Source organism: Sminthopsis crassicaudata, chromosome 2 (assembly GCF_048593235.1).
Source record: "Sminthopsis crassicaudata isolate SCR6 chromosome 2, ASM4859323v1, whole genome shotgun sequence".
NCBI lineage: Eukaryota > Metazoa > Chordata > Mammalia > Dasyuromorphia > Dasyuridae > Sminthopsis > Sminthopsis crassicaudata.
Genome location: NC_133618.1, coordinates 465,750,774 through 465,775,158, shown reverse-complemented (window position 1 = coordinate 465,775,158; position 24,385 = coordinate 465,750,774). Strand labels below are relative to the sequence as shown.

Below are 24,385 nucleotides of genomic sequence, written 5' to 3'. Positions count from 1 at the left end.
TCTAGTCCCAGCAATATGTGACAGTGAAAAATGTGTAGCTGGCTGGATTTAGAGTCACAGGATTTGATTTTTTTTTTTTTTTTAGCTTTATTTTATTTTATTTTTAATAGTTTTTATTTACCAGATATATGCATGAGTAATTTTACAACATTAACAATTGCCAAACCTTTTGTTCTAATTTTTCTCCTCCCCACCAGATGGCAAGTTGACCAATATATGTTAAATATGTTAGAGTATAAATTAAATACAATATATGTATACATGTATAGGATTTGATTTTGAAGCTTGACTCTACCTAACTTTGTGTCTCTGGGTTAATTACTTAACCTTCCAGGCCTCAATTTCCTTATTGGAAATGAGGGAACTGGATGGAGATTCTTTCCAACTCTCATTCTAAGATCTTGCAATCTCTTCCTATTAATGTGGCCTTCATCAAGTAACCTCTAATCTAATTTCCTTTTGTATAAAACAGAGATAAGAATGCTGGACCACATTGTTAGCCATCAATCAGTCAGTCAAGAAACTTTTATTTATTACCTCCTCATTGCTAAAGATGGAAGATAGAGACAAATGGGTTATTAGCAAATTGCTTTGTGAATAAGCTCTTTTTTGGATGGGGAAAATATCGAATCTCCTTCTCTCACTCTGGCTAGCTGTACTCTGGCTATTCATGGGCTCAATCCCTTTGCTGTTCTGTCTCTGACCTGGGCTGATTTTCCTTTCGCTTCCAGGTGCTCAACATATGGGGATTAGATTTGGTATGGACATCTGATGGATTTAGCACACCTTAGTTCAGAATTTCTAAACTCAAATTCTAAACTGACCACTTTCAGCCTCCCTAATGTCAGGGATTATAGGCTTGTACCACCACCGTAGGCAATAGCTCTTTTTTTTTAATAGGTCTTTAAAGTTTGTAAAGTGTTTTTTTGTGACTAGACTGGATTTCAGAATGGGAAGAATGAACTTTTATGTAATGGAATACTGGCCTTGAAAGCAATACTGGGATCACATCACTAATAGGGACCAGTAATATGGTTATATGGTAGTGATAAATGCAAAAAAAAAATTTTTTTTTTTTTTTGCTTAATACATTTTTATTGATTTTTTTCTCTTTACTTTAGATTTTATGTATATTTTGCTTTTTTGACACAACAAAAACTTTCTAACAAAGGCTCAAATAAATCCATTTACAAAATACATTCTTTAAGGAAACAGTTTAATTATTGATAACTTAAAGAGAAAAGCGTCTTTTAATTTTGTTAGTATGGTAGTAACACTGGCTATTATATTTGACCACAGTTTTATTGGTTTCTCTATTGACTTTATATTGTTGAAGTAATAGTAAATGTTGTCATTTTGGCATTATTTTCCTTGTTCTGTATTGTTTCATACAAATCTTCCCCAATTTCATACAATTCGTCATTCTTATAATGCACTTTGTTATAATACTAGTCCATTACATTCTTAAACCATTAATTGTTTCACATCACAATTGTTTCAGGTTTTGGTTATTATGCCTGATCATATGCTGCTTCTACCCTGCTTTCATTTAGAGAGGTGGGAACTGTGGGTGTAAAGAATCATAAGCAGTGACTGTCAGTTTTGCTTAACTGTTTTTCTTTGTTCCAAGGGAAAGCTGACTTAGAATAGGGAATTGGGAAGGCTATGACATAAAAAACAAAAGACATCAGTAAAACTTTTTTTTTTTTTAATGCTGCTATATCCACATATATTTAGTGCTGAAGGGAGAATCAGCAGTATTTATCATTAGCTGTTTTTAATCTGGAATTATGCCAATAAAGTGACTAAAATCTCTATGTCCTTTGAGCTGTTACGAGGCTTATATCTCACTGATGGGAAAAAATCCCCTCTAACATCCCAGGGGGAGGTAAAGGCATACTGGGGAAATTTTAGTGTTGTTTCAGAATGTGCTGTGCTTTTCTTAGAGATACAATACATGATACCCCTGGCACATTGTAGACCCTTAATAAATACTTATTGTATTGAATCAAATGCAGGATTTGGCTAAAATATGCGCCTTTTCCTCATGTAACTCACAATATCATAGACCATTTTGATGCATTCATAGCTAACTATAACATAGATATATGTTGTGATATGTATTGTGATGTTATGTATTATATATATTGCTATAATATATGATAGCTACATAAGGAACTCATAAGAAGCAGTACAAAAATGCCATCACCATATGGTCAAATGTGAAGGTAGACTGGTCATGGTGGAGTAGCAGAGGGGAAAGTGATGGGCTCAAAAAGGGAATTCTGTGAATTGTTAAATGAACCAAAAGAAGACCTTTTTCGGGTTGATTAAGTAGCTCTTCCAGAAAGTTTATAGGTGGCTATGGAGAAGAATTGTGCAGAATGAAAAGGTGTGGAGAGATGTTTGATCTCCACCAGTAGAGGGCGTATCTCCACCAGTAAGATCATGCATTCATCCAAGTATCAATGTTCATAAGAGTGATGCAAAAAGAGCAGCATATGAAGGACAGTGGATAGGGAGAGGTGGTAGTGGTGAGGAAGAACAGGAAAAGTTTTGTTGAATAACGTTTTTGAGCTCATCTTTATTCAAGAGAGCACCAGCCATACCTAAATAGATGTTATGCTAGCCTCCATACAACTCTGTTCTTAAAATTAACTGGTCAATAACTATGAATATCGTAGAATGCTATAATGCAATCTAACAAAAGACTGATTCAAGCTTATTGGGATTTTCTTTGTTACTGGTACATCTTACAGATTTGAAGAGAGAGATATGGGAGAAAGTTATATCTAGGAAACATGTTTGCCTATTACTGATCTCATGGTTGCCGGAAATATCTCCTTGTATTTCATATATCATCATCACAGAGTCTTGATTAATTGTAAAAATTACTCTGAACAAAATGGCAGTGATTTTAATTGGATTGTGGGCCCTATTATTTTAAAATTAAAAAGTCCAGCTATTGTTGCCTTTTATATCCCCATATTACCAACATTTACTCCATGTTAATGAGGCCATTTTAACTCTCTTTTAGTGTTGGGAAGGGAAAAAAAATAGTGTATAAAGGGTACTTTAGTCTGAGATCTTTTGGTGACCTTCTCTTGGTGAATCCAGATGTAGTCAGTAATAACGCAGTCCACAGCATTTTTCTCAATTTTGTTTGATAAGATGGGAAATTAATGCTTCTTAGGATCCATCAAGTACCTGAAAGATAAAAGCCATGGAAGTCATCCAGTGTGCTGCCATCCTTAGAAACAACAACACATCAATATAGAAGCTTTCCCTTGTGCACTTTCCATCTATGTGTAGTGTTTTACATTTCAAGATTTAGTTGTCAATAAAATAGTGGGGGTGAAGGGGTTGCATTAAAAAATGCATATTTTTGTTCTGTTTGCTCTCGCTCTATATTGATTAATTTTTTTATGGATGATAAATAGGAGATACTTAACTAATTCTTGTTCTTTCCTGTTTTATTATAAACACATCAAAAGATTTTCACAAGAAAATGTTCTTGTTCATATGTCATGTTTCCTGACATGTGTGGCCTCTGGTCTGCCCTTCGATTGCCAGAGTGCAAATTATCATGTAAATGCATGGAACTTTGTTGTGGAACTTCATCACTCTCATCACTTCTGTAGCACCCATAGGATTTAAAGTTGAAAAAAATAAGTCTTCTAGTCTGACCTCATTTTACAGAGGAGGAAAACAAGGCCCAGAGAAGAGAAATGACTTGGTCATGATTATACTGGTAATAAACAGTAGATTTAGTTAAGTCTTCTGACTAAATTTAATGGTCCTTCCATTGAATCACTTCTTTCTTTCTCCTGCTCAATTCCATTCTGCACCATTGCCAAAAATTTTTTTCCATTCAGCAAGTATCTAAGTGTGCAGGATTCTATCCTTACTATTGAAAACATAAGAAAGTGTGACACAAATATTGTTTTTTAGAAGCTTATATATTAATAAGCAGACAGGCAATATAATTGTCACATATAACTATAAATAAGAATAGGATGAATACATGCGAAATAGGATCTATATAAAATAACTGAAAAATTTGAGGAGGAAGCTATTATTACTTGGAAAAGCTAAAGGATGAAGTAACATCTGAATTTGGCTTTAAAGGAAAACAGTGGCTTCAATAAGTTAGAGGATGATGCAGATAAATTTTATCTATTCTATATTTATATCTTTCTATGGCATGAAATATGCTATAATTATAGGCAAAAAGATGGACAAAAGATAATTGTGAGAAGTACTTCAGTCTAATTTGACTTGAAGCTAGAGTATTTGAAAGGGAATAGTATTAGATAAGATTGGAAAGTCAGACTGGAGCAATATTATGACATCCCTTGAATGCTAATATTAGAATTTATTTTAGAGATAGTAAAGACTGTTGAAGGTTTTTGAGATCAGTGGCATGATTGCAGAAAATGCTGTATATTTGTAGTAGAAAATCTTTGTGGAAAAATCAGACATCTTGGTGGAGCAGTGGATAGAGAACTGGGCCTGAAGTCAGGAAGACTTCTGTTTAAATCCAGCCTCAGATTTTTATTAGCTGTGTGGACAAGTCATTTAACCCTTTTTGCCAGTTCCCCCCTCATCTGTAAAATGAGTTAGAGAAGGAAGTAGCAAGTCACCCTAGTATCTTTGCTAAGAAAAACCAAAAAAAAAAAAAAACTCACAAAGTGCCAGATATGTCTAAAATGTCTGAATAACAATATCATAATGTAGTAAAAATGACCTAAGAGTCTTGAGACTGAGGTTTAAATTATAGTCCAAACATGAGGAAATTGCTTCCCCTCTCTTTGCCTCATATTTCTTATCTATTAAATGAAAAGATTGAACTATGACGTAATATGATTTTTGTGTAGTTGTCTTATTTCCTTACTCTACTAAATGCTTTATGAGAAGAATATTCTGTCTAATATTAGTGTCTCCTTCAGAATCTAATATTCTAAATAGACTAAGCAGTCATTCACTATTTATTTAAAAACTTTAATTCTAAACTAAATCACATGACCCAAATTTTCACCCTTAAAATGTATTGAAAATTAAAGGAATATACAATGGCAAATTACCAGAGGAGCAATGTGACCTGGGTTTGCATTATGATCTGGGTATGAGATTTCTGACCTTGAAAAAGTCACTAGCCCTTCCTTGTGTTCATTTAGTTTTGTGCCATATAGGTGTTAGGCACTATGCTGTGAACTAAGTCTTCCAAAGCAAAATATTACCTTCTCTTAAGACAGTCAAGGAAAACAGAGAGGGGAGGGCATTGATGGATAATATGAACAAAGATAAGAATAGATAAAATTTATCTGCAGTAATATCTAGGGGGAAGAAAGAGGAAAGGAGTACAACAACTGTGGGGAACTGGAATAAGCTATAGGGAACATAGAGGAGGTGGCACTTTAATTGAGATTTAATATAAATCTAGGGATTTTGTGAAAGGGAAGTAAAGAGAGAATACATTCTAAGCATGTGAGACAGCATAAGAAAGACACAGAAACAGAAGATAGTATTCCATATATGAGAAATGCTAGTTAGCTGTTTTGATTGGCATGTAGAGTTCATGAAGTATAATGTGCACTAAGTCTTGAAAAGTAAGTAGATTAAAATCAGTTTTTAAGATTCTTGCATTGTCAATTAGAACAATTTGTATTTTGACCTACAGGCTGTTGGGAGATAGTAGGACTTCTTGAGCAGAGATATGACCTGATCATCCCTGTGCCTTAAGAATATAAATTTAGTAGCCATTTAAAGGATGAATTAGAATGGGAAGAACTATAAATCAGGGAAACAATTAGAGTCTATTGTAATAACCTGATTGAGAAGTGATTGAGAAGGTGGTTGTGGAGTTGAAAGAAAGGGACAGATGCTAAAGGTTGAAAAGACTTGGTAGTCTAATTGGATATGGGTTGTGTGGAGAGAGAAGAGTTGAATATGACTCGTAGGTTGCCAATATAGGTTATTGGAAAGATGATGTCCTCAACAGAAATAGAGAAGTTAGATAAAAGGAAGAATTTTGGTGAAAGATGAGTTCCATTTTGAACATACTGATTTAGAGATGACTTTGGAGCAGGTGTGTGATTTAGGTAAGTGGCCTCTAAGTTATTAATGATGCAAGTCTGGAACTTGAGAGATTACAATTTTACATATATATGTAATTTTCATAGGAGTCGAACCCATGATGTAGCCACTGACCAAAAGAGTAGACAGAAAAGGCAAGAGGATTCAGTACAGAATCCAAGAGTATACCCACATATTAAGGGGCAATGAAAAATGATTGAACAGTAGTTAGAGAGACAGGGGAAGGCAGATATCACAAAAAATGTAGTAAAACAGAATATTCAGGAGGAAGAATTAATTAACAATATCAGATATTTCAGAGAAGTTATAAAGGTTGAGGATAGAGAAAAGGTCACTAGATTTGATTCTTAAGATGTTTTCATTTACCTCAGAGCAGTTGTAGTTCAGTGGATTTGGACTCTCACTCATAGAAGTTAAGAAGGCAAATGTTAGAAGAAGTAGAGAAAAGAAATATGTAGATTTTTTTTCTATAGGAGTCCAGGTGTGAAAGTATGAAGGGACATAGAACAAATAAGCTTAGTGCATGTTAAATTGAAAAGGATATTATTTTAAGGCTGGGGCAGACCCAGGAATTCTATAAACAGTAGAAAAAGAACCAGAAAATAGGGAAAGTTTGAAAATTAGAGAAGAAGAATATAAAATTGTGAGCATAAGTTGCCTAAGAGGATGCTTTTACAGCTAAAACAGAGAGGTTAGCTGTGTTGAAAAGAGCTTTCTTTCATTTAGAGAGGAGGAGAAAGGGGATGGTGTCAATGGGTTTATTATCAGGAAAGAAGAGTAGGTCCACTTATTAGGAGAGACAGTATGGGGTAATGTTCATTGTCAGTCTGCAAGTCAGGAAGACCTATATTTAAACCTTACCTCAGACACCTACTAATTAGGCGAACTTGAGCATATAACTTAATCATTGAGCCTTAGTTTTGTCTTCTATAAAATGAGAATAATAATAGTATTTAGGGTTGTTGTAAGAATCAAAACAGAGAATGCAAATGTTTTGTAAATCTTACTATTTATATAACATTATTATTATTATTATTATTTTCCCTGTAAAGTATGAGGTGAAATCTTCTACTGAGTAAAAAGTGGGAAGTATCCTATTGGGAGGTTTTGGAAAAAGAAGAAATATTTTACAATAATTGGTGTTTTTCTCCTGAGGAAAGTTAAATCATTTGGGGAAGAGAAAAACAAATACCTTAATACTGTAAGGGCACAATTGAGATAAGATGACATAAATGAGTAGAGAAACTAGTCAGTATAGTTGTATGACTGGGAAAGTGACCATCTTTCCACTTGCTCTTGAATCCTTTGTGCCCTTTTGACCAAAGATACTCAGTTCTTTTAACAAATTCTCAAATGACAAGGTTCCAAGTCATCTCTCCTCATTTGGAGACTCCAGAATATCAAAGAAGTTTCTCTTTAAACTTTGATCCAATTGTCAATTCTGCAAAGTTAGCCTGTGCCTCATTTCTACTCTGTAAAATGGGAATGATATTTACATCTACAGTCTGGATGACAAAGGTGACAGAGTAACATTTGTAAAGTACTTCTAGCTCTCTGGGATGATGATACTTGACAAATCTCACATCCATCTTGTAGCTTGCCTATTTGCAGCCCTTCAAGCAGAGACAAGAGTGACAGTTTCAGACAGGTTTGAAACATTGGATCCATGCCAGAGCATCCTTGCCTGCACACTCTGCTCTGTGTGTTCCAGCCGTAAGAACAAGCTGCATTATTTTATTTCAAACTGTGCTCAGGGGAAGCCAAGACCTTGTAACTGGAAACTTACCAAGCAGTGAATTCTAAGGCTATATTTAGTCTTATGTATTTATTTTTTTTAAATGGGTTGTATAGCATTGGCCCACCAATACATATATCTTGAACAGGCACTGTGAATGGCCAACAAGCTGGGCCCAGAATTGAACAGGAGAAGCACAAGCTCAGTTGCCTTTGGGAAACTGCATGGTACTTTTAATGGCCCCAACTTCTTCCAAAAACAAAGGCCCAGTTTTTAAACAATAGTATTCATCATGTGATGGTATACCACTATCTCCAAAGGATTAATGTTGGGAGTCACCCAACAAGCAGTGGGTTATGTGAAAGAATTTGTAGGCAACAGTGCAGTTCCAACAAAATGTTTTATAAGAGAAGCAGCATAGTGGATGCCATCATTGAGGAGTGTGATCACCCAGAAAAAGTGGCCAGCCGCCTAACAAGAATGAGAGGTCACTGGTCAGTTACCCACATGCACCACAGATATATCAGAAGATTTAGAAGAAAAGCTCCGATATATTGGGTTGGGCCCTCTGTGGGGAATTTTTAGCACAGAATGGACAGGAGTCCCTCATGATGAGAAGACGACATTAAGTTGTGATCTAGACTCTAGGTCGGAAAGGATTCATGTGAGTAATATGATAGACCCAGTGAAGTATCAATGTATAAAGTATCAAAGAAGTATGCAAATAAATAAAACGAACTTTTTGTTCTCTCAAGCATTGTTGGTTTTTATATTTCAAAGAAAGATAAACCAGGATTGCTCATGGACATAACTAGTAGGAAACCTAGTTAACATGGTTAGATAACTGAGAAGCAGAGTATTCAGAGATATAAGAAGAAAATTAATCTTTTTGGAGAGGAGAGAAATCTTTAGGAAAGAGCACTAAAACTGAAGTCAGAGGAATATTAAGAAGGGAGAAAGGAACTGAGAAATGCCACATGTCAAAAGCAACACCTGAGCTGATGATCTTTGAAGATAGCTATGGACTCTTGAAGGTAGAGGTGAGGAGAACCTTCTAGACATGAGAAAAACCTAGTGCAAAAAATGAGACAGAAGATCGAATGATATGTAGGGGACAATAAGCTGTGCTTCAGGAAAGGAGTAACATAAAATCAGTTACAAAGGTAGCATGGAGTCACTTTGTAAAGTCTTAATTTGCCAGGCAAGGATTTGTATTTTAACCTAGAGATAATGGGAAGCCTCTGAAATTGTTAGTAATGAATGACATGATCATATTTGTGCTTTGGAAAAATCAATTTGTCAGCCATGTGGAGAATGGAGTTCAAAAAGTTAAGAGCAGACCTATTCAGAGTCCATTGTGGTAGATAAGGTGAAAGGGGATTAAAGTCTGAACTAGTTGTAATCATGTGGATAGGGAGAACTGGGAATGCTATGAGGGAGATTATAGAGGTACTGTCAGCAAGGGTGGGTCACTGATTGATTTGAAGGGTGAGGGAGAGCAAAAAGCCAAAAGTGGTACCTGCATTTCATACTCTTGTGATTGGAAATTTCAATGTTAAAAAGGAAGTCAGGTTAAGGAAGAAAGCAATTATTTCTATTAAATCCAGATCTCTGTAATGGATTATGTTTATGTAGTTCTTTATTATTATTAATATTATTATTAATAAAGATTTACCATTCTTTCTTCCCAAGAAATACAATAAGTTTATGACATGATACAATTGTTTTTGTGAGATATGATAGATTTACAAAATGCTTTATGTTATTTGACTTGCACCCTGGTATTAAAAGGTGACTTCTGCAAGTCACTATTTTACACATAAGATAATTCAGTCTCAGAGTAGTGAAGATAGGAAAGATTTCTTCAGATTGAAAATTAGATAAGGAAGGATGTTGTGGTCAGAAGATGGCAGAGTAAGCAAGAGTGAAGAGGGAAAGAAGTATGTATTCTAATTGAAGCAATTAGATTCTAGGAGTACAAGACATTGAAATTTATCCAATCATTTCTGGATATTGGACTAAGGATGTGCTCTGTAAATTTCAGTACAGTGAAAGAACAAAAAGAACATTTTCCTTCAAGTCAAATTGATGGGTTCAAATTAGCAACTGCTATTTTTTACCTGAAATATTTTAAAAATTTGACAACATTATCACAATGTAGAGGATTTCCAAAGGATTAGACCCAAATTCTTCCTGTGAAGAAAACTCTAGATGCCTTTTGCCTTGACATTAATCCCTAGGAAATGGCTCAAGCTGAGATTAATTTAAGAAAGCTCATTTACTTTGGTTGAACACTTTCACAGATTTTGGGGAAACAGTTGGGTATAGTAGAAAACACCAGATTTGAAATCAGAAGGATTTGAGTTCAGGTGTCTGCATAAGAAAATCTATATATCTCTGATGTGTAGTTTCTTTATCTGCAAAATGAAAAGTTGAAGTCAAGAATCTTTAGGAATCTAAAAGGCTCTGTAATACTAAAGTATTATACAATAATATTTTTTTTTTTTAGTACTTTACAAAACTATTTCTCATTCATTCTCTAATTTAATCTTCCATTCATCCCTGTGAGATAGATAGTTATCCCTTTTATTAACGAGTTCATACAAAGGGCTGCACTTGATAACTATGTGACTCTAGGCAAGTCATTTACCCTCTGTCAAACTCAGTTTCCTTATATGTAAAATGGGTATATCATATATAAAATGGGTATATCACCCCCCCCCTTTCAGGGTTATTGTCCACCATTCAGTGAATTAGCATTTATTATCTATCAATCAATCAACAAGCATTTAAGCTTCTTATGTGTGTCAGTAATTGTAGTAGTCCTTGTGTGTCAAAGTAAAAAGAAACCTCAACAATTTGTACTCCCAGGGAGCTTGCAAATCAAGAGAGATGACGTGAATGATGAATTAGTGAATGAATGAGTGGAAAAGCATTTATTAAACCTGTACTATGTGGAAAACAATGTGCTAAACAATAAAAATACATAGGAAGAAGCAAAATAGTATTAGCTCTGAAGCAACTCTAATTCTAATAAAAGAGTTCGCACATGTGGGGACACTTCAGCTACAAAGCAGATGGAATGTCCACTGAGTCTTTAGGTACTGCACATAATATAGTGCATCATCTTTTGTGATATTCTTATTGATTTTAAACTGTATTTGTTTCTGAAGTCAAACCGTTGGTTATTGTCAAGGTCTTTGGACACGAGAACCTTCTTTTCTGGATTTGGTCACTGAGGAGGTAAGGACATGTATCAGTGCTCCATCTCCACTGATATATTCTTCATGATGGCTTAAGGGCAGGATGAAAGAAAGTCTAGGGATTGGGTTGGAGGGCACTACTCTTCTTTCTGTGGCTTTTGGGTGTAGAGTTTATGTACATATATAAATAGATACAGAATAAATACAAAATAAATGTGAAGCAGTTGAATACAAATTAGAAGGGGGACACTAGCAATTGGAAGGATCAATTAAGGCTTTATGAAGGAGATAGTTTTGAAGTGAGTGAGAAATCCTGGAGACAGAAGAGAGGCAATACTTTCCAGGAATGGCCATTGTGTGAAGAGCAGACAGAAGGCTAGTTTGGTTGAGTTGTAGAATGATAGCAGGGAAGTAATGTACAGTGAACCTGAAAACATATGTTATAAAGTATTTTAACAGCCAATATGAGTTTATATTTTATTCTATAGACAGTGAGGAGTGGTTGGAGTTTTCTGATTGTGATAATAATATACTCTGATTCTCTCTTGAAGAAAATCATTGGCAACTATTTGGAAGCTGAATTGGAATGGGAAGACTTGAGGCAAGGACACTAATTAGGAGGCCATTGCAGTAATCCAAGTGAGAATTAATGAGGGTCTGACTTAAGGTAGTGAATGTGGATGTGAGAGATGTTAAAACAGTAATACCAGGCAACCCATTGGATGTAGGAAGTCAGCTGATGAGAATAATTTAGGACTGCTGTATGGGTAGGAATGAGATCATGAGATCAGATAAAGGACCACGGTATAGAAATTCCAGAATAGGACCCTGTGGAGTTGAATTGATTAACTGTAAGGTTGAGATTGGTAATTACCAAATTTGATCATGGTAATGGAATTCAAGATCTAAGATCTTACTCTTGTTTGTGACCTAGGTAGAGTAGAGGAGGAGGTCATGAGATCTGAAGAGGTGAAAGAACTCAGGGTGTTTGAAGGACTCTGCATTTGGTAATGTGAACAGTTTTCTACCTGAAATCTTAATCCTTTTTACAACAATACAACCATAGTCATAGGACTTTTACTTGAAAACCACTAGAGTACACCTTCCTGTGGCTTCTGATTTGGTAAAGTATTAATTATTAGAACTTTTTTTCTTTATGATGTTAATAACTCAAATTCCTAGCACATTAAGGTTTACAAAATAATTTTCTTCTTTACAACCCTGGTTATGTAGATGTTTTTATCTTCATTTTATAGATTGAGATACTAAGCTCAGAGAGGTTAAATCCAGGGTCACATAGCTAAATTTCAGTTAGGATTCAAATCCATATCTCTAAGCCACCCCTTGATTTCAGGGAGCTATATTCTGTCTTTGGATAACACCAACCTGTTGGCCATAGTTCTCCATAGAAGAAGACTGATCCTTTTCTGACAAGAATCTAGACATTGGTTGCCTCTTGATAATTTAATATCATTTCCTTTCTCATTGTCCCAGTTTTCTCATTTGGAAAAATGGAACAAATGACACAGACCACTTCTTTAAGAGAGTAGAAAACCCTTTGTAAATTGTAAAACATTTCTGCAAAATTGTGGGAATAGTTTTTTAAAAGAAGTTCTGACTGTCAGGTATACCTGATTTGCAGCATGGTAACTGTGAGGCATCAGAAAAGAACATACCAAAAGACCTGATCTTGACAAGCAGCTTTCAAAACTGAGAAACAGTAGCAGAAAATACAGCTGAAAGCTGTCCTTGTTTAACTAACCTTTGGGATGCCTTTAGCTGGGGCTTGGCTTGGCTGTCATGCTTTACATAAATGTCCTTCTGTCAGCAAAATGCTAGTTAACAGCTTCCGAAAGAATCAAAGTTCTCTTGAGGCCAGACTACTCAGAAACTAGAGAAATATAAGAAAACAAACAGTTTGGCATTTGTCCTTCCCTGTCCATCTCTCCAAAGTAGCTACAGTTGATTTTGATCTAGAGTTTATATTTTCTTCTGTCACAAAGAAATTGTGGTCACTGTCATATTAACATAAACTTTTTATATTTCTGACATTCTAGAACTGTGACATTTTAGAAAACAAAAGACTAATTATCTAATAGAATCCATTCATCAGATACTAATTTATAATTTTTAAAATTCTAGTTAGTGCTTGAATGCATTTCTCTTACTAGGTTGTGACTTCCATTAGGTTAAGTGTTATATTCATCTTATTTAATATTAACACATTACATTAATAATATTAACTTCAATAGTTTAAAACTTTATGACCTCATCAACATGGATATACCTTCTACCAATGTAAACTCTAGGCCCTTCCAAACCTTAGTAAGCAACATCATGTAATATTATGGCTGAAACAATTCATCACTTCATTGCTATTTTATTGGGGATTCTAATCTCAGCACTTGGCTAGACTGTATCTTGCATACACAAAACCTGTCTCTAGGATTATACTTAAAGATTTTTCAGCTTGGTAATATTTACCAGGGTTGTGTGCTTAGGCAAAACAGAATACTAATAACCTGTAGGCCTATAGCACTTTCTTCACTACTACCCTTTAAAGCAGGGTCTGTTATTAGCCTAACTTTATAAATGATGGGGCTTAGTAAGCTTGAATGATCTACCTACTATCTCATTCAGTCAGTTAATATTTATTAAGTACCCAAAACAATAAGGATTCAAAAGAAGGCAAAAATTTGGTGTCTACTGTTGAGGAACTGACATTGTAATGAGAGAAATAACAGAGATAACTACATACACAGAAGATGCAGTGTAAATGGAAGGAAACCTTGGAGGGAAGGGTACTAGCAAGGGCAGGGTAAGTAGAGAGGGAGAAACTGGGAAAAACAGGAAGTAGGATTTGAGCTGAGTGCTGAAGGAAGCCAGGAGAGCATGAGCTGGAGGGTTAGGGGCATAAAGCACAGCCAGGGCAAGTATACAAAGCTGGGAGATATGACAGTATGTGGGAAGAGGATCAAGATGTCAGCGTAGAGCAGTGGCATCAACCTCACATAGAAATGGGTGTCTGTGGGCCATGTATGCTTAGAAGACCCCAAATTAATATTATTTATGTTGTATTTTATTTTTATTTTTTGTCAAGTATTTCCTAACTCCCATTTTAATATGGTTTAGTCTCAGAAGTTTTGTGGGAGCATGCTCAAGCTTGAGACCTCTGGTGTAGAGTGGAGTAGGTGAAGTGTAGCAAGTCTAGAAGGGTAGGAATTGACAGGGATATGAAGGACTTTACCTTGTTACTCATGGGACAGACGAGTTAGACTAGCTGAAGCAGCAAAGAGACCTCCAGGAGAGCCAAGAGGTGACATGTGGCAGGCAGATCAAACCACCTTAACAACTACCTCCCCTCAGATCCTATTGGAAATAATCCAAGGCACCGAGCCCCAGGAACAGCACTAACTCTTTTTGCTACAAACCACTGGTCCTATTTGTCACCAAAACTTTGTATCCATCATCCAAAGAAATAAACCTTGCGCAAATGCAATCTGGTGACTGCTTCTTCAGGTGTGACAGCCCTTGCCATAGCTATTGAAGACTAAGACAATCCTCATTACTGTGGTAATTTGCATTGTCAAATGCTTCAACATCAGAAATGGATATAGTTTTATCAGTGGAAATAATACTTTAAAAGGTGCATTGATGTCTGTTTTGGTGCTATCCCTTAAAAATGCCATGGAACTGTTCCTATATTCAGTTTGCAGCTGAAACTGCACACACTCATGGGTGCACGTGCACACACACAAACATACACAGTCTTCCCCATTAAATATGACAGAAGGGACTAATCTTGCTTTTATTCATTCCCAACACTTAAATAGTACTTTGCACATAGTAAGTTATTATCAAATACTTTTTCATTCATTCAAACAGGATTTTATATTTGATTCTAGAAGGAATAGGATGCTACTGGACTTCATTAATTAAGAGAGGTCAGTGACAAAGGCAGAATTATACTTCAGAAAAATCCTTTTGGTGAATGAGTGAAAGATGGATTGAATTGGGGGAAAGATCATTTAGAAAGCTATTGTAGTAGTCCAAGAGTGAGATGGTGAGGATCAGTACAGGTGAGAGAGACCTCACTGAATCCAAGTTCAGTAATTTTGTCACACTATTTCTCACTAAACTAGGGTTTGTGAATTCCAAAGTACCTTTTTATGAAATATTATGTTCCTCATTTTGCAAATGAAGAAACATAGGTTTGGAGATGGATAGTGACTGGTGCGAATTTGCCCAGGCAGCAAGCAGCAGTCAGGATTCAAGCACTAAGTCTTCTGCTTTCAAATTCAGTAATTTTTCCTAATCTCTTTAATCCATTTTTGTGATCTCCCTCTCTCTCACCTAAACTCCCGGAATCAGGTCAGTGTTCTGCACACATTTGGGTCTTAATGATTTGTTGATGTTTAATTGTTGTTGATTAAAATGAATTCACAGGCTTCCTGTTTGTTTTGGATCTTTACAGCAACATCATTGTTTCTTGTAAAACTTTTTTTTTTTAATTTCTAGGAATTAAATTTAAGATTACTTATCAATATCACTATTCTTATTCCACCCACTAACACTCATTATCCTCATGTTCTTATTACTGCCAAATCAATAACTTATGGAAAGGGTATGTGCCAAAATGTTTGCGGCAGCCCTTTTTGTAGTGGCTAGAAAATGGAAAATGAATGGATGCCCATCAGTTGGAGAATGGTTGGGTAAATTAAATTATGGTATTTAAATATTATGGAATATTATTGTTCTGTAAGAAATGACCAGCAGGATGATTTCAGAAAGGCCTGGGGAGATTTACATCAACTGATGCTGAGTGAACCGAGCAGAACTAGGAGATCATTATACACTTCCACAATGATACTGTATGGGGATGTATTCTGATGGAAGTGGATATCTTCAACATAGAGAAGAGCTAATCCAATTTCCAATTGATCAATGATGGACAGAATCAGCTACACCCAGAGAAGAAACACTGGGAAATGAGTGTAAACTGTTAGCATTTTTTGCTTTTCTCCCCAGGTTATTTTTACCTTCTGAATCCAATTCTTCCTTTGCAACAACAACAACAACAACAACAAAATTCGGTTCTGCACATATGTATTGTATCTAGGATATACTATAACATATTTAATATGTATGGGAATGTCTGCCATCTAGGGGAGGGGGTGGAGGGAAGGAGGGGAAAAATTCAGAACAGAAGGGAGTACAAGGGATAATGTTGTAAACAATTACCTATGCATATGTACTGTCAAAAAATGTTATAATTATAAAATTAATTTAAAAAAAGAAAAAAAAGTCAAAAGAATATACATACCTTATTTCTTTAATTTGTCAAAGACTTTTTCCATATCTGTTGAAAATTATGTGGTTTGGTTTTTGTTTTAAATCTGATGGATTACATTGGTTATTTTTAAAATATTTTACCATCCTTCTGTGGTAGAATGCTATTTTAAAATTTTACAAATTATGTTAGTTAATAGTAATTGGTTAAATAAGTGATTTGGGGGAGGGGAATACATTGCTATGGTCTTTTATCATAATTTTATTTTTAAAATTGTATCTAGTGTTCATCAATATTATATTATTAGAATGAAGTTTTCTTTCTTTGCTTTTCCTTCCCTAATTTTTAAAGAGAGATCTTATAAAGTTCCCTACTTTACAAAGAGAGCTCAATATTTTTTTAAGTTAATAATTCTTCTATAAATCCGTCAGGATCAGTGGGTTTCCCTATTATCAACATTGATTGTTCCTTTAAAGCTAGTTCAATTTCCCTTACTGAGATTAGATTACTTAAAATTTCATTTTGTTGCTCTGATAGCTTAGGTATTTTGTATTTTTGAAAGACATGGTCTCTTTAAAGAGATTTACAATCAGGAGAATTGTCTTATATTCCAGATTCGCCTCAGTGACTTGAAGCATAGAATCTTCAGAGTATATTAATAATAATGATAATAACATTTATGTAGGGCTAACTATGTGCAAGGCAGCTTGCTAAGTGTTTTTAAAATTATCTAATTTCAAATCTTATTTAATATATTCATCCATGTAAAGGGAGTCATCATGCTCTTATTATCTTTCTCAGAATCACAGAGTCTTAAAATTTGAGAGTTGAAAGAACTTCAGCTAGCAGTTATTTTAACATATATCCCAAAGAAAGACTTCACTAAACACACTTGACAAATGACTATCCAGATCTTTTGTGAGGGAAACTGTTTTATAAGAAATAAAGTGCTATAAAAATCTTCCTGTTGATATTTTATTTGATGAGAAATTTTGCTAGTTACTTCTTTATTACATATTATTTATTTTCATTTTGATCAAGTAATCTAATGTGTGTGTATAATATATGTATATACTTTTAGTTCTGCTTTATTCTTTTAGCAATCTGGATGTGTTTGTTTATTTATTTGTTTGTTTTTGGCTGAGGCAATTGGAGTTAAATGACTTGCATAGAGTCACACAGCTAAGAAGTGTTAAGTGTCTGAGGTGAAATTTGAACTCAGGTCCTTCTGACTTCAGGGCTGGTGATCTATCTGCACCACCTAGCTGCCCTGTGGATATGTTGTTTTCAGTAAACATATCTTTATTTCTTTGCTGAAACACAAATGATGATTGTAAAACTATTTCACAAATACTTTTGAAGTATTTTCTTTATAATATAGTATAGTATATAGAAGTATAATTCTTTATAAAATGTTACAGAAATGTGAATTATTTTATTGAATTGGTCCATTAAAACCTTCTAATGTTTCATCAAGTTATGGAAGAAACCCTAGGTTCTCACAAAGGCTGTTTGTTCAGAGCACCATAGGCCCTGGCAGGCCCTGGGAAACTAAAAAGATTCTGAATAGTAGGCTAATGATGGACTGCAAGTTATTTTTCCCAAGGACCAACAGAATTAGCTGAGTGTGAAGCTAATTGCTGAAGAGTTAGCTACCAGGTGTGGGGATTTTATGAAACTGTCCACTAAGACATAAAGGAAGTAGAATCTACAGCAATGGAGGAAGTACGCTCATTAATGGAATCATAGATCTTTTGAAGTGTTATTATTATCGACCTATCATTTTAACACAATATGTACAATGATATAAAATTAATAGCATTATCACTAGTACCCTATCAGGGCTCTTTCTTACATTTAAATTGTAAGAGTTGGATTATTAGGTATGGTCTCTTTAATCACCTTTATTTTCACTTGTCCAATGAAACTGATAACAGTCATAGTGTCCAAAAAATAAAATAAAATGAAATTAATAGCATTATTAGTAGTATAATCACTACTCTCCTATGGTATCTAGTTCTTAGATTGCTCTAAGGATCAAATAAAGTAATTTACATGTAGTGTTTTGCAAACTTTAAAGCACAATACTAAAAATCAATTATTATTGCTAAGAATATTATAAACAATAAAACGTTTTTTTTTAAATTGAATGTTACAGTTATAAAACACTTTGTACGCAGTGTATCGTTTCAGATAATTCTGTGAAGATTTTTAAACTTTTTTTCCTATTTGAATTTTGTATCATTCAATCTGTCATCTGCTTTTGATCTCATGTTGTATATATTGTTTTTTACAGTTAACTGCCTGTATCCATGGGTCTGCTGCTATGCTCTACCCGATGTTCTGGCAACATGTTTACATCCCAGTTTTGCCCCCACATCTGATAGACTACTGCTGGTAAGGTGGCATGTGCTCCCCATCACCCTCTGAGGTTTTACTTGTTTTTGATCATGAATGGAACTAACTAGAGTTTTTCCTCCACTGGCATTTGAGAGTTGGAATTGAAAGTCTTCAAGCATTCCCTGCCCCTATGAGGCTGTGGTCCAAGAACAATCAGTGTGCAGAAGTTCTTCAGAAGATGTCTGGTCTCTAAAGAAAAAAAAATTTTTTTTTTTTCCCCTCAATGGTGCATGTAGGGTTTTAAGATCTGTGAAAAGGGTACCTGAATTGATGAAATCACAGGTCTTTTCAAATGCTGAAATAAACTTTTATAACTATTTTTCAGTTTACACATAGATTACACAGATTTTCCAGTTTTTATTATAGGAGTGCAGTCTCTACCTAAAGGAGTGGTATATAATAAAACCAATATAGCATCTCATACGTGGTAGGGTTAGACAGTATGATGGCAAATATATTTGTTTTATAAATCAAGGAACTGCTTCCAACTTGTTTCTCTGAATTTACACTTGTGCATTAATTAAGTTAACATAAATTGTCCCTTTTTAAAAATGTAGATCCATTTTTTGAGTTCATTGGGTATTCATATTTGCACTCTTTCTGTCTATGAGATTAAAAAGCAGTGTGTTTCTCCTGTTATCTATTAGAGGAGAGTGATCTGAAGTATCCATATAATTTTTGTATTGCAAATATTTTCTTTTTGATTAAGCAAGGCCAAATGGATTTCAGGTAAAACTCAATTTAAAGAAAGTCATTTTTCACAATATTTAGGCAGCAAAATCTATGAAACAAAGCCCCATTAAATAGCTAAAAAGAATTGTTTTTAAAGCCTTTAATTATTTGGAAGGCCAAAATCGCACTTTGACTAACATAGATTCAATTCCCCATTCAATAGATAATCATTTTACAAACATGAATTAACTACCTTCTGTGTGCAAAGCTCTGAATTTGGCACTGGGATACAAAAAGACATGTATAAGTCTTGCCATAAAGGAGCAAAGGAAGAACAAGAACATGAATAATTTTGACATCAAGTAGACTGGGATTGAATACCTGAGAGTTGAATTGGACCTTGAAAGAATAGATGGGCTCCCCTAGATAAAGCTACAAGGAAGGATTTGTTCTAAGCAGAGGAGTCACCATGATTATGATTATGATTAATGATGATTATGGATGTAGGAGAAGGCAGGAGAAGAATGGGAACCATGAGCAGTTCATTTTGGCTGGAAGGTAGGAAACTTAAGGAAGCAAAATGATGTGAGACTGGGCAGGTAGTTTGGAGCCAGATTGCAGAAGATCCTGAATGCCAGATCCAGAAATTTCTACTTTATTCAGTGGGCAGTTTTAAATAGAGTGAAATAGTTCCAGTAGTGCAATAAGATGTTTAGACAGTTATATAGAGAATAGATTGTAGAGTCAATTAGTGCTCATAAATATAGGGAATAAAGCTCCCTTTCACTGGCAGAAAACCAGTTGTTGGTAATATTTTAAAGTGAATTCATGCATCGTCAAGATATGTTGGGGTAAATTAATAATTCTTTTTTTTAATCAACAAATATTTATTTTATTAACTACCTCCATGCCAGATATTGTACTAGGTGACAAAAAGAAATAGGCCCAGTTCTCAAGGAGCTAATATTATATCAGAGGAAAGAATATAATACAGAGTTGCACAGAATTAGAGAAAGAAAATTCAAAGGGTGGTTCATTCTTCTATCTCTTCTTCAGAGTTGTTCAGGCTTTATTGATGGGAACTCCAAAACAGCTTATGAACTCTAAGCAGCTTATTCTCAAGAATTGCTAAAAACACATCCATCCTGTTCCTATAATCGTTTTTTTAGTGAAGTTTTAAACTACTTAAAGCTTAAACAAAGACATACATTATTATTTATGATACAAGCATATTATTTACAACAGATCACAGTCATCTTTAGCCATCACCACAAAGGCTGGCCTCAGTTGTAGAAGCACAACCCTCTTTTTAATTCTCTCAGGATACCAATTAAAATCTTTTCTCAAGAATTATCTTTATCTGTGCCAAAATGTTTGTGGCAGCCCTTTTCATAGTGGCTAGAAGCTGGAAGATGAATGGATGTCCATCAATTGGAGAATGGTTGGGTAAACTATGGTATATGAATGTTATGGAATATTATTGTTCTATAAGAAATGACCAGCAGGAGGAATACAGAGAGGCTTGGAGAGATGAACTGATGCTAAGTGAAACGAGCAGAACCAGAAGATCATTATACACTTCAACAATGATACTGTATGAGGATGTATGCTGATGGAAGTGGATTTCTTCAGCATAGAGAAGAGCTAATCCAATTCCAATTGATTAATGATGGACAGAATCAGCTACATCCAGAAAAGGAACACTGGGAAATGAGTGTAAACTGTTATTTTTACCTTCTGAATCCAATTCTTCCTGTGCAACAAAAAATTCGGTTCTACACACATATATTGTATCTAGAATATACTGTAATATATTTAACATATATAAGACTGCTTGCCATCTGGGGGAGGGGGTTGGGGGAGGAAGGGAAAAAATCTGAATAGAAGTAAGTGCAAGGGATAATGTTGTAAAAAATTACCCATGCATATGTACTGTCAAAAAATGTTATAATTATAAAATAAAATAAAAAATTAAAAAAAAAAAGAATTATCTTTATCTTCACCATCAGATAAAGATTAAACCCAATTTGTCAAGAAACAAATACTATTAATTCTTTTTTCTCTGTCCTCTTCTCAGTCATCACAATCATTCCTTAGAAAAACAGTTAAGAATCCCAGTCCCTTTAGTGTATATCAGTGTTTAGCAATAAAAATTACATTGCTTAGGTAAAATACTCTAAATTTTTATGAAAGAAATTCTTTAAAGGAGGCTAAAGAACTATAGGATAAGGAAGAAAGATATATATCAAGGGTAAGAGAAGAAGGACCCTAGAAGAAATTTAAAAAATTAAAAAAAAACTTCATAAAATATTAGAAAACAAGAACCCCAGGTATCAAGAGTTTAATGTACGGCTACTTGGAAAATTATGGACTAGATAACCAATTCAGATGAATGTATGTGGAGGATAGTAATTCATTTACCATTTTTATGAAGGAACCTTTTGGACTTTTGGCCAGTTGTATTTTGAGGTATTCAAAGATTATATTTGTATAGTGCTTTAAAGTTTAAAGAGCATTTTTTTATAATAGTTTTTATTTAACAGATATATGCATGGGTAATTTTACAATATTGACAATTGCTAAACCTTTTGTTCTAATTCCTCCCCTCCCCCCAGATGGCAGGTCGACCAATTCATGTTCAGTATGTTAAAGTATAAATTAAATATAATATATGTATACATGACCAAACAGTTATTTTGCTGTACAAAAAGAACTTTGAAATATTGTACAATTAGCCTGTGAAGGAAATAAAATATGCAGGAGGACAAAAACAGAGGGACTGGGGATTCCATGTAGTGGTTTATAGTCATCTCCCAGCGTTCTTTCGCTGGGTGTAGCTGGTTCAGTTCATTACTACTCTATTGGAACTGATTTCGTTCATCTTATTGTTGAAGAGGGCCACGTCCATCAGAATTGATCATCATATAGTATTGTTGTTGAACTATATAATGATCTCCTGGTCCTGCTCATTTCACTCAGCATCAGTTCATGTAAGTCTCTCCAGGCCTTTCTGAAATCATCCTGTTGGTCATTTCTTACAGAACAATAATATTCCATAATATTCATATACCACAATTTATTCAGCCATTCTCCAATTGATGGGCATCCACTCAGTTTCCAGTTTCTGGCCACTACAAAGAGGGCTGCCACAAACATTCTTGTACATACAGGTCCCTTCCCCTTCTTAAAGAGCATTTTTACACATAGTTAACTGCTCCTTACAACTACTCTGGAAGATACTTTTTTCAGGTATTATTATCCTAATGTGGTCTGTGTTGCATATAACTAAACTGAGGCTTAGACACAATTGAAGGCTTCCAGCTAATGGACTTTTCAAATGTCTTATTTTGTGCTTTGAGAATTGGTTTTGGTTTTCTCTTTTAAAAGAATATTATTAATATCATTTGTTTCTACATCAAATTCATTTCCAAATTTCCCCATTTGCTAATCCAAAGAACCATTCCTTATAACAAAGAATAAATAAAGAAATAGGAGAGGAAGGTAAAAAATACAGTTCAGCAAAATTATTACATCATCTGAATCTCATAGAATAATCAATGTTCTACACTCTTAGTCCTTCACTTAGGTACATTTTCTCATTTCTTCTCCTGGTCCAAGTTTGATAATTAAATTATACAGCATTTAGTTTTTTGTGTGTTTTGTTTTTGTTCTTTATATTGTTCAGATTATACATATTTTGTTTTCGCATTCTGTTTGTTTTTAAAATCTTTCACAATCTTTTCAAATCTTTTAAAATCTTTCACAATCTGACACTCCTACTTTTTCAATTATCTTTCACTTTATGCATACTGCCACACCAGGACTATTGTAATAGCCTCCTTTTAGGTCTCCCTTCTTAGGTCTTTCTCCACTCCAATCCAGTCCTTCATTTAGCTCTCAAAATGATTGTCCAGAGGAGCAATATAAAATCATCTTTGGCATTCAGGTTCTTTATAACTTCTCCCTTTTACCTTGACAGTCTTCTTACATCTTATTACCCAATGTATATTCTTTGATTCAGTGATACTGGCTTCCAAGCTGTTCCATGAATAAGATCTTCCATCTTTGGACTATGACTCTTTTCTCTGGTGATCTCTCATACCTGGTATGCCCTCCCCCCTTATCCCTATCTCTTGGCTTCTTTTAAAGCGCAACTAAATTCTCATGTTCTACAAGAAGTCTTTGCCAAAATAACTGTATGGACATGCATACATATATTGTATTTAACTTATACTTTAAAATACATGTATTGGTCTACCTGTCATGAAGGGAAGGAGTGAAAAATTGGAATAAAAGGTTTTGCAATTGTCAATGCTGAAAAATTACCCATGTCTTTGCCAACTCCACTTAATTCTAGTGGAGTTGTTTTCTAGCTGGATTGTACATGGTTGTTTTCTTATTATCCCCCATTGCCTTGTGAAGTCTTTGAAGTTGGGGACATTCTTACCTCTTTTTTGTATCCTCAGAGTTTAACATAGTGCCTAGGCTATTAATAAAAATGTATGGACTAACTAGCTTTACTTCCCCCATGTATACTATGATCCAGGTATATTTCTTGCTCATGATATTTCACCCCCAACTCCATAACATTTTGCGAGCTTTCTACCATTGCTAGAATGCTCTCCATACTCACCTCTTCCTCTTAATTTCTCTGATTTTCTTTCAAAATTCTGCTCACCCCCCACCCCCTTTCAGCCTTTTCTATTCTCCCAAGCAGGTGGTAGAGTGTCTAGCACATAGTAACTGCTTAATCAATGCTTACTGACTGATGAACTTCACTGTACATCTTCCCTTATATGATTTTGTATGTGTATCTTTTCCTAAAGTAATATTTCATTAATCCCATGTGCCACAATTTGCTTACCATTCATTTCTCAGTTAATAGGCATCAACTTAGCTTAAGATCTATTTGCTAGACTAGATGATTATTGCTGTATTTGTGATACTTGTCTTTGTGAACGAATTTTTCGACATTTGACCAAGAAGTTA

At 34.6% G+C, this 24,385-nt stretch overlaps 1 protein-coding gene across 6 annotated transcripts in view; it reads left to right on the top strand.

Annotated features, from left to right (window-relative positions):
• DENND1A (DENN domain containing 1A) overlaps window positions 1–24,385 on the top strand; it is a 701,497-nt gene that overhangs the window by 363,456 nt on the left and 313,656 nt on the right. For all 6 annotated transcript variants that reach the window (XM_074293045.1, XM_074293044.1, XM_074293042.1 and 3 more), the window contains one exon: window positions 18,621–18,721. In XM_074293045.1, the coding sequence (XP_074149146.1) occupies window positions 18,621–18,721 (101 nt within the window). The remainder of the gene's footprint in view (window positions 1–18,620; window positions 18,722–24,385) is intronic.